Below are 11,860 nucleotides of genomic sequence, written 5' to 3'. Positions count from 1 at the left end.
CGTCATTTCTACGCATAAAATGTACCTATAAGTGACGTCATGCGATTATTTCCGTGAAAATACAACAAATACAAAAAAAAATACGTACATACGTGGAACATTACCGTAACCGCTTTAAAATAATTCAAGACGGTTCAAAATAAAGAATTAGTCACAGATACCCTTTTCCATATTGAAATGTTATTCATGAGAATTTTGAAAATCAAAGAAAGACCTTATTAGCCCATAACTGTCTAGGCGTCAAATAAAATAAGTTATGCCTAAAAGAAAAAGAAAAAGTTTCGCTTTTAACGAAATTTAAATAGAAATACTTTACTATACGAAAACGTAAACAAGATTCTATTACTACGAATATTATAAATACCAGAACTTGTGAACCGACCCACAACTAACTATTACTGCCGTATGCTGAAACAACATTTACTTACCACCTGATTGCTCCGCAGATCATAATACTAACATAGGAATAATATAATTTTGACTGTACGGTTGGTGAGACACGCAACGTGTAGCGGGTTCGATTACCCGCGAGGAGCAATCCTTTGTGATGGGCCATGCCTCGCCACGAATGGGCCGGCTCGACCGGAGTGATACCACGACCTCACAGAAAACCGACGTGAAACAACGCTTGCGTTGTATGAGTGAGGTTATCGGAGGCCCAATTACCCCCTCTCTAATCTTCCCAGTCCACTATTCCCCAATTACCCTTAAATTCCTAACGCACTTCGTGATCCGTCCGCTTACTGGCTTATACCATAAAAAAAATATTCGAAAATCCGAATAAATACAACAATAAATCGTAAGTTAGCCCAAACTAAGTTGTGGTTAATTGTAGTGTGTAAGGTAGATACCATATTGATAAGATTTATTGTAAAAAGAAAAACAAATTGTATGACAAGGGCACGGACCAAGAGTCCGTGGAGAACAAATGTAAATAAACATATTAAAAAAAAAAAAAACCAATAATATTAAAATACACCCATAACATAACTTTCATATTAAGTGACGTTTGAGTATACGCCCGTAACGAGAAACGTGTTTTACCAAAACTGGAATAAAGGAGAAATTCATTCAACATTGCAATAAAAAGAGTATTTTAAAGAACCCGTTGGACCAACATAACTTGACCCATCTATCAATTACCAAACCACTACACGAGAGATCTTTCCTAAACTGGTCATTACGCATCTTGACAAAATTTCTTTCTGTAGCTGAGAAAGTTTGTTTTGGATTCTTATGTCGGTGTGATAAGGTTGATATTTGAGTGTGTTTTTTGAAATGAACGGTAAATGTAATGTGGTTTGGATACTAGTTCAACGCTACTTTCCACTTCACGGTCAAGAACATGGTGTTGCCAGGTAGGGAGTTTTACCCCGATTTGTGGGAGATTGGTTTTAATTGTGGGGTGTTTGGTTTTTTAATGGTTGATTTTGAATAACAATGTTAGGTATTAAATCTCTGTTTACGCTTTCACATAATATTAATTCTAAGCATTAACTTAGATAAAAATTACTTAGATGACAATATACTGTGTTTTTTTTAAATTATACATTAATTTTATTTTATTAATATCTGAAAAGTACTCATTTTCAATACTGTAAATAATGGAATCTTAAAAATGCATTATTAACTGCCATACTCAGAGACATGTAATCATTACTTAAGCAATTCCTTAGTAACGAATTTGTTCCGAAAACACTTGATAAGAACTTAAATTATTATGATCGTATATCTATTCATTGTAAAAATTGTGTCATTATAAAAGGCAAAGTCAAAGCGTTCCAATTCCAATTAAACCATTTTATTATACTTAGGTACTCTTGAAACGTCAATATCATTTTGATTTACCCCCGAATTAAACCCCAGTACCACATAATTAACTTATCACTAAAACAAAAAAATAAAACATTTTTTTATATCACTTAAAACAATCATATAAAAAAAAAAAACAAATAATTCTCAATACCTTGACGAATACATACTTAGATAAAAATAATGCAAACTCACTTATGTAAACAAAAATACATATAAGTAACATTAGTATCAAACATAATATTTGAATAAATAACACATAACACATAAGGCGCTAAACAACACAATTTTTCTAACATTTTAACCTTCAATTCTAATAAACACAAAAATCAGGCAAATTTTACATTATACCACTGGTCTTCCACAGTACAACTAGATATAAAACTCTTATTACACATACAGCCGTCCGGCCGAACGGACGCCGCTGCTTAAAAAAAAAGAAATTTAAAAAGTAAAAAATCCATCATGGCGGTCTCGTACGCCGTTTCCCGCGTTCTAAGGCGCGCGTCCCCAATCTTTTGTCAAAAAAGACTGGAATCGACTGTTGCTAGTTTTACGAAAGATGAAATTTTGATATTGTTGAGGCCCCCGTTCACCAATTGGAGCAATGCAATTAGGGACGCGGAGAAAGTGGTTGGGTACCCGACATCGTTCATGAACTTGAGATGTCTACTGAGCGACGAGTTCGCTAATATGGCGTTGTATCTACGGAAATTGGTGAGTTTTTTAACATTTTATTTAACGTAAATAGTAAGTAAGTAACGTCACGCCTTTTGCCCCTGAAGGGGTAGGCAGAGGTGCTCATGCCATTATACAATGAACACTCACTTTGCACCATTTGTGTTATAAGTCCCATGTAATAGGGGTGAGCCTATTGCCATAGTATATGGCACAATTAAATAGATTGTTACATTTCATATGTCTCGTATGTCGAGTGGTTGCAAGTGCGACTGTGCCGGACAAGAGTTCTTGGGTTTGATTCCCGGGTCGAGCAAAGTACTACAGGACTTTTTCTGGTTTTTCGAAAATTTCTCAGTTGTGCAATTGTGCCCAGTATATGGCAATAGGCATAGCACAAATGGTGAAAAGTAGGCATTGTATAGCGGCATTACGTGCCATAATGTGTACCTCTGCCTACCCCTTCGAGGATAAAAGACGTTTCGTTACACACACAAATTTAATATGAGCACCTCTGTTTATCCTATTAAAAGCGGAACGTTATGTTTTACCTGCGCGAGCGTCACTGTCAAGCAAGACTCTCGGGTTTGATTACCGGGTCGTGAAAATATCATTGAATTTCTGTTTTTTAGTAATTCCCACGTAGCATTAAGTTTAGATAAGCAATGAGGATACTATTTTTTTTTTTTTTGTTATGACTTATGATATACTACGGAAAGTCGCAAACATAATATTGTCAAAGTCAAAGTCAAATCATGTATGTATTCTAATTAAAGAAACAAATAATAGTCTGTCCGTCAGTGAAGCAGAGTGCTCGTTTGAAATTGTAGCTTCGAATGGAGAAGAATGAGCAGGCAAATTCCAGTTACTCTTTAAAAAAAAAATACTTCTTCCTACGGTCCTGCGGTATAGCTGTGATTATACTATTAAACCTGTTATTTCTCCGAATGGGGTAAGCAGAGGTGTTTATAACAGTTTATTTACCCGCTTTCTCCAGTTGTGTTATGAGTCCCGTTTTAATAAGTGGCATGTCTATTCCTTCGTGCTACTCATTATTCCAGATTTATAAACTGAAATAATAAATAGTTAAAAGAGCCCTGACCGCCGGTAGCTTGGATTTATCCCGTTACTGGTTTACTGGGCTACTGATTTTAATATTTTCAAATGTTTTTTTTTTATTAAATATTTAAAAATGTAATCAACAAGTATAGTAAATAAATAAATGATCATAAAAAGTTTAATAATATTATCTAATTCAAGGTTTACTTATTTATTATTAATGGAGAAAGACCCTACTTGTTTCCATTAATAATGTCCATTATTTTATTTTTTTGATTTTAAGTTAATTTAGTATGTCTCACGATAGTTATTATAAAAATATAGTTAAGTACCTAATCTATTATTTTGTTCTCTCCATACGAACTCAACATAAAGAAAATAAGCTATTAGTGTGACAACAGAAAGAAAGCTATTAGTGTGACTACTGAGTTTAAAGGTCTCGGGTTCGATTCGGATTCTGACGAAGTATTACTGAATTTTATCGGATCTTTGAAAAAAAAAACGGTGTCTGGAAGCAGTGTATGGAAAACAAATGGTGCCCAGATACGATGACTGATTTGGAACTGTGGACTACCTAGCAGATGTATGCAGAACAGATGGGGTTCAGTAGAGCTAATGCAATGCCCGACCCGGCGCTGCGGACTACCTAGCGGGTTACCGGGGCACTTTGGGAATTATAAGACATGATCCTCACATGCCTTTTTGTTTGAGGGAGAAAACATCCAATGGCTTCTTCCGCCTTTACTTCCAATGGCTTCTGCCGCCTTGGCCGAGGCGAGAGGGAATGTCAGACTCTTACTGACTAAAAAACACCGCGTTCCTTTTTGCTTTGAACCGGAGCCCCGGTAACCTGTTACGTAGTCCTTAGCTCCGGATTCTCACGTGTCAATGTTTGTTATGTATTTACGCAATTCCTATGTACTTCTATAGTATGTGAAGTATGACTTGTTATGTGTTTTGCGTGTAAAGATATTTGCCAAAGTAATTATGAAAGAGGTACCTATATTAGAGAAAATTTTATAGCTTACGACTTAAAGAACTATTTAGATGTATGCAGTGCGTTTTCCTGTTATGATTTTCAATAGAACATATTAATATATTAAATTAGCTTCTCCTGCGGTTGCACCCGCTCTTCTCGGCTCCTATTGACCATACCGTGATATTTTGTAATATAAAAAGTTAAAGATTTTGTTTGTTTGAACGCGCTAATCAATCAAATTGAAAAATATTTTTGTTTTAAATAGATGGTCTATTCTTTCTTTCTTTCATTTATGGAGTTAAGTTTTAGGCTATAAAAATTATCAATGGGAGCTCAGTAGAGCGGGTGAAACCGCGTGTAAATAGCTAGTGAAAAATAAAATGTAGACACCTAATATTAAAAATATCTTCATTGCATTTTGTCCTTGTGGTTACGAATGAAAATCATAATTGCCACCAATTTATTACTGAATTTACATTCTATAAGTAATTGTGCCATTACTGCGTATTTAGGAAATATTGTATATTTTTATAATACATATATAACTTCACGCCTGTCTCCCGTGGGGGTAGACAGAGACCATGTAATGCCAAATGCTACGAATCCGACTGTCCGAAGATTTATTTGGATTGATTTTAGATGACTGCATAGTTTGCGCGATGGCTGGGCAACCGGCTGCGACGTAACGTGTGGCGGATTCGATTCCCGCACGGAGCAACTCTTTGTGTTATCCACAAATTGTTGTTATGGGTCTGGGTGTCATGTGTATGTGAACTTGTATGTTGGTAAACGCACCCAAGACGAGAAAATCCTAGTGTAAGACACGTCTTTTTAAATAAAAAATACATTTTGCATACCTCTTTCGCTTCATTAACAGTCATCATTAGACGTAATTAGGTATAACAAACCGCCTCCCTTTGTAAAGGGGATAGGTAGATGTAATATTAGGAGTATTTAGAATACTATATAGACTTAGTATGAGTTTGCTTTGCGTTTAAAATAGTCGATACGAGGCGCTCTGATTGGTTGATTTATTCGAGCCGGCCAATCAGACCGCTTTCGTTTCTATTACTTACACGTAACGCAAACTCATGTTTCGATTATTTTAAACATAAAGCAAACCCTTACTAATGGACTGATTGGTTGGTTTATTCGAGCCGGCCAATCAGAGCTCCTCGTATCAATTACTATAAACGTAAAGCAAACGGCCAATCAGAGCACACACACGCTCTCGTTTCGATTATTTTAAACATAAATCTAACTCGTACTAAGGGTACAGTATGCCATCATGAAAAACCCTGAAAATATTGCAGTCATTTGAGTACCCTTGAGCATTATCATCACCATTATCATCATTGGTGGTTATGAAATGAATACATTGCATCGTAATGACTATGGCAATGGGATGGCAAAACTAAAATGGTCTTAAAATAGACCTTCTTTACTATATGACCATGGTCTGTTTATGCGTTTCCGATTTCATAATAGCATTTTTTTTAATGGAGGAAAACAACAATGACTTCTCTTGCTTTGGCGAGGCGAGAGACTCTAAGTCTTTTCAGACTATCACTGATTAAACGGAATGTGGAATTGATATGTTTTTTATGGTATAAGCCGGTAAACGAGCGGATGGATCAACTGATGATAAGCAATCGTCGCCGCCTTACGCCGCCGACACCTTAAACACCAGAGGCGGTACAACTGCGTTGCCTATTGAGGGTTAGGAATTTAAGTGTTGTTAGGGAATCGGGAATTAGGAAGATTGGGAAGGGGGTAATTAGGCCTCCGGTAACCTCAATCACACAACGGAATACAACGCAAGCGTTGTATCACGTCGCTTTTCAATGAGACCGTGGTATCACTCCGGTAGAACCGGGTCATTCGTGCCTCTCCCACACTTAGCTTAAAAAAATACTTAAAAACATCCCAAAGAAGAACATTTCACGAAAACCAGCCCAGTAATTCCCGAGATGCTAAGTTACAATACAAACAAACACTTATATTACGAGTGTGGCATTGTAATGTGAAAGTTGGACTTTTGCTTTCTACGCACCAAACCGGTGTTACTGACTTCTTAACCTGCGCTACATTATTTGGAGATGAATCATAGATTGTGTTTAAGTGTTCGTCTTCCGAATGTGAGGCTGTGAGATCAAACAGTATTACTTATAAGAATTTTTGGTTTATTTTCTTTTTTTTAATGGTGTAAGTCGGTAAACGAGCAGACGGATTACCTGATGGTAAGCAATCGCCGCCGCCTATAGACACCCGGATCACCAGAAACATTTCAAAACACCCAGTATTTTAAGGGTTAGGAATTTAAAGGTTGTTGGGGAATTGGGGATTTGGAAGGCCTTCCGTAACCTCACTCACACAAAGAAACACAATGCAAGCGTTGTTTCACGTCGGTTTTCTGTGAGGCCGTGATAACACTCGTTTGAGCCGGCCCATTCGTGCCGAAGCATGGCTCTCTCACACTTACAAAAAAATCTTGTACTACATTACAAAATTCTATGCTATTATAAAGAATTTCTATGTTATAGTATGAGAAACAGGATCTATGACATATGACTAATAACAGAACGGACTAGTGAAAGTGGCATCCATTATATACGGTTTTGGCATGATATAATATTAATTGACACCAATAGTATATTTTTTTGCGGAACGACTTTCCTGTTATCTTCATAAAAATGTTTCTATTGGTATAAACGAAATTGCTGTTTAGCTTAAGACACACCTCATTTTTCTTCACTTTGAAGATTGAGCATTTTAAGAAAACCAATGCCTCTTTTCATTTTTAGTCCTATGTCCTGTTAATCTTTCTTAATATTTAAAAAAAAAACGTTGCCCCACTTTAGGATTTTCTCCTGTGACGTGGTTGCGTTTACAAACATACAAGTTCACATACACATGACACCCAGACCCGAAACAACAATTTGTGGATCACACAAAGAGTTGCTTCGTGCGAATTGAACCCGCTACATGTTGCGCAGCAGCCGGTTGTTCAGACAAATCTTTTGTTAAAACCCCCTATACACGAATATTTTGTTCCAATAACTAAAATCTTCCTCATTTTTGTTTCCAGGTCGGCAGCAACCACCTCGTGATGCAAACAGCAAAGAACGTCCTCTACGGAGACTCCAAAAACCTTCAACCCTGGGGCCTGATCATCCTACTCCTCTCAAAATCCGTCAAAACAGCCACCGTGACCCCTCAAACGAAGAAGACCGAAGACGAGACCAGGGTTTTGGCAGAACTGACAGAAATGATGAGAACTGGTCACCTCATTCACAAAGGAATCGTCAACGTACCTTTTGCGAAACGCTCAAAAGACACAGAATCAGCTATTTTCGGTAACAAAATCGCTTTACTTCTAGGAGACTACCTTCTTGTCACTGCTAACGGTATGCTTGCTAACCTAAGAAACTCTGATGTATCATACATAATTTCTACTGCATTAAAAGACTTATCCGAAGGCGAATTCTTTGGCGAAAGAGATGAACAAAACATGCCTATACCTGGAGAACCAAAAATAACAGATAAAGATTACGAAATCAATTTCGACACTAATTCCATAGCAGTAGATGATGTTTTGGGTAAACCAAGAAAGGAATGGACAGCTAGAACGGTTTACAATGGTGTCAGCCTATTAGGCAGAGGCTGCCAATCAGCCATGGTGCTTGAAAGACAGAATAGAGAAACACAGAACTTGGCTTACCAATTTGGTTGTCACGTAGGTCTTGCTTGGCAGGCCGCTACAGAGCTACAACAACTTACATCAGAAAGTAAAGAACAGTTCTGTCTAGCAAGCGCTCCAGTACTTTTTGCTTTAGATAGCAATCCCAACTTATACCAGATCATAACGCAAGCGAAAAAGGACGTTAAAGACGTAGATTATGAGGATTTGAAGTTCAATATCCTGAAAACTGATGCGGTTGATAAAACACAGATGTTGTATAAGGAGCATGCTAAGAAAGCGACTGAGTATATTGATGGGATTGGACAGAATGAGTCTGTTGATATGATTAAGAAATTGATTAATACTTTTTAGGAGTTTTCTTTAAGAATTTTTATATGTCCCGGCAAACTTGGTATCGTCTTTGGCATAGCTCAAAATTTATAAAATTATATTACAGTTAACTAAAAAATCACGGCTTTCTCACGTAAGTAAATGGAGAAAAGCTCTACTAGTTTCTAATCAAAGAGGGACTCTTCATCATGAGTAGCGAACGCAGACTCGGCGATGTCGCGCAGCGTACCTTTATAGGTTTTTTCCATTAGTTTACGTGAGTAAACCATGATTATTATTAGTTAATTTAGTATGTATAAGATTTTTAAATGAATATTCTGTTTTTGGAAAAGGAAATCAATCTAAGAATTAGAGTATCATTTAAATCGGTACAGTCGTTCTTGAGCTATAAGCGATTTGTCATTAAATTTTGTATTTACTTCTTCATATTTGAATACGGAGTTTTTTGGCTACCCATGTGTACCTATGCTGTTTATATGAGAATCTTACTAGTAGCATTTTTTTTAAAAGGATAATGATACCGAATAAATACATGTTTTTGCCAATTTTTATTAAGAGCTAATTTATAATGAATGAAAGCTTATATGTATGTTACATACATACATAAATGAAATGAAAAGGAAAGTAGATAAATGTATATTTATATATTCAAAAGAAGACTCGTTCTGAATGAACTTTTTCATTTTATTCTAAAAGTATGTCGCATTTAACTTTCATTTTTGAATGAAATATATTTTTAGAAACGTGTATGATCATTTCATTTATTTCATTTTGAACACAATACATTTAAAATTGAATGACAATAATGCAATTTATTATTACATTTGATTAATTTAATAAAGATTTATTAATTGAATAAACTGTTAATCATGTAATATATGAGAACCATATTGTTCATAAAATGTAATTAAGGAATTTATTATGATGATGCAATTATTTGACTATTTATTTTAATAAATTAATAATTTGACAATAATTTTATTGTATCAAATTTCCTAAAAATAATAAAATAAAATGTTATGTTTATTGCTTTCTTATTATTTTATGTCCCTAATTCATATATTAGCCAACCCGCATTGAGCAAGCGTAGTGATTAATGCTCAAACCTTCTCTGTGCGAGAAGAGGCCTTTGGTTAGCAGTGGCCACTTTATAGGCTGTTTATGTGATGTGATGTGATAGTTTTCAAATACTATGAGGTTGCAGTAATCAAAACTGAGATCTTTCTTTTTTTGAGGGGGAAAATCATCCAATGGCTCATCTCGCCTTGAGCGAGGCGAGAGAGAGTGTCAGACTGTTACTGACTAAAGACCACCCCGTTCCTTCTCCTGCTTTGATGACCCTTTAATCAGTAGTTAATAAACCAAAAAAATATTTGACTGTAAAAGTAGACTCAGAGCTCGGCTCAAAGCAAAAGAAAGGCTTTTAGTCAGTAAGAGTCTGACACTCCCTCTCGCCTCACCCAAGGCGAGAGAACTCAATGGATGATTTTCTCCCACTCAAAAACAAGACCTAATGGAAATAAATGCTTTGACTTTGAAATATTACATTGTTGTAAAAGGATATGTCAAAATGTATGACAAAATAATTACAATTACATATTACATTAGATTGAAGGACAATTCGTTTTTAACCTACATCTCCACTGGCTTGAAAATTTAATAATATGTACGCTACGTGATATGTTAAGTGGCTGGGCAACCGGCTGCCGCGCAATGCGTAACGGGTATGATTCCTGCAGAGAGCAACTCTTTGTGTGATCCACAAATTGTTGTTTCGGGTCTGGGTGTCTTTTTTATGGTATAAGCCGGTAAACGAGCAAACGGATCACCTGGTGGTAAGCAATCGCCGCCGCAAATGGACACCCGAAACACCAGAGGCGTTACAAGTGCGTTGCCGGCCTTTGGTCGAGGATTAGGAGATTGGAAGCGGGGTAATTGGGTCTCCGGTAAACTCATTCATACAATGCAAGCGTTGTTTCACGTCGGTTTTCAGTGAGGCCGTGGTATCACTCAGGTCGAGCCGGCTCTCCCACACTTTTTGACGACTCTCCCTCTATTACCATAAAGAAAAGACCAAAGACCCCCCACTCTAGGCGCCCGTGGCCGACAAAACTGTCCCAGTTGACTATTAAGCCGTTATAATAGGTTTATGAATTACCATTTTGTAAAACACACTTTAATTAATGCCTCGCTCGGCTTAGAACCTTGACCAACTAATGTGCTAAGTGCCATCTATGTCTATACTAAGTATGTTGTATTACATAATGAGTGTTCTCTCACATTATCCTCTATTTCATTGTCTGGACTTTAAAAGAGACTATGACCTCTGAGTTTGTTTCGGCATTTCTTCTCAGAGTAGTCGGATAGGAAATGCCGGCCTCATCTAGCTATTTAAAATATTGACGTGTAAAAGTGTTATTTTATGACCTATTTACAGAAATAAATATCATTTATCATTTATGATTATCATTTATGTAACATCACGACTGTTATATAGTTGATGAGTTAGACAGTACAATTAGTGCAACGCATCTGTGAAGGTGGTGCTAATCGCTTAATACATCACATCACTAATCAACAGCCTATAAGTAGCCATTGCTGACCAAAGGCTTCTTCTAACACGGATAAGATTTGAGCATTAATTACCACGCTTTCTCAACGTGGGTTTGCGATTTTAGACTTATAATTAGAAATTATAAGCCCAGGTTTCCTCACGATGTTTTCCTTCACCATTAGTCAGTGGTGTCTAAATATTCTTAAAAAGTCCGTATAACTCGGAAAACGTCACATTGGTAACTGCCGTTAGTATGTTTTGAACCCGCAATGCATGGAAACGCCGTCTTAACTCCGGGCCACCATGACAGTGATATAGCATCGCTTAACATTAGGTCAACAATGAAAATTTTGACGAGATTTTTGATTGGTTTTCGTTTAACTAGAATCCATGCAATAAAGTACCTGACTACCTATTGTTTAATAATATTGTTTAGAAAAGGTCCAGTAATACCTATACACTTTGTCTGCCCAGGAAATCGAACTTGAGACTCCTTAAAAGTCAGTACAATCACTTGAGCAACGAAGCAATTCTCGCTAATACCAATGTTTAGTATGCATGTGATAATAAACCTATGACAGTTACAGTATATTTAGCATTTAGGCACAATGTAAGCACTAGGTTTTCCCACAGACTTTGATTGCGAATAAAATTTCCATTTTGGCTATACCTGGAAAATTGCTAAGCATCATCGTCATAAGCATCAATGATGTCGTCCATTGCTAAACATAGGAACACAGGCTTC

The 11,860-nt window shown here is 36.5% G+C and overlaps 1 protein-coding gene across 1 annotated transcript; it reads left to right on the top strand.

Moving 5' to 3' along the window:
• The first annotated feature begins 2,039 nt into the window (after positions 1-2,039).
• On the top strand, positions 2,040-8,666 carry LOC118279842 (all trans-polyprenyl-diphosphate synthase PDSS2). Its single transcript, XM_035599653.2, has 2 exons — positions 2,040-2,529; positions 7,617-8,666. Exons 1-2 carry the CDS (start codon positions 2,278-2,280, stop codon positions 8,580-8,582), a joined length of 1,218 nt encoding a protein of 405 aa, XP_035455546.1. The 5' UTR covers positions 2,040-2,277; the 3' UTR covers positions 8,583-8,666.
• Positions 8,667-11,860: the final 3,194 nt, after the last annotated feature.

Source organism: Spodoptera frugiperda, chromosome 22 (genome assembly GCF_023101765.2).
Source record: "Spodoptera frugiperda isolate SF20-4 chromosome 22, AGI-APGP_CSIRO_Sfru_2.0, whole genome shotgun sequence".
Taxonomy (NCBI): Eukaryota; Metazoa; Arthropoda; class Insecta; order Lepidoptera; family Noctuidae; genus Spodoptera; species Spodoptera frugiperda.
This window is presented reverse-complemented; position numbering and strand designations above follow the sequence as displayed.

Coding starts and splice junctions, on each gene's coding strand:
- LOC118279842 (XM_035599653.2), top strand. CDS start 2,278: ATGGCGGTCTCGTACGCCGTTTCCCGCGTTCTAAGGCGCGCGTCCCCA. Junction 2,530..7,616: donor CGTTGTATCTACGGAAATTG/GTGAGTTTTTTA, acceptor TTTTGTTTCCAG/GTCGGCAGCAACCACCTCGT.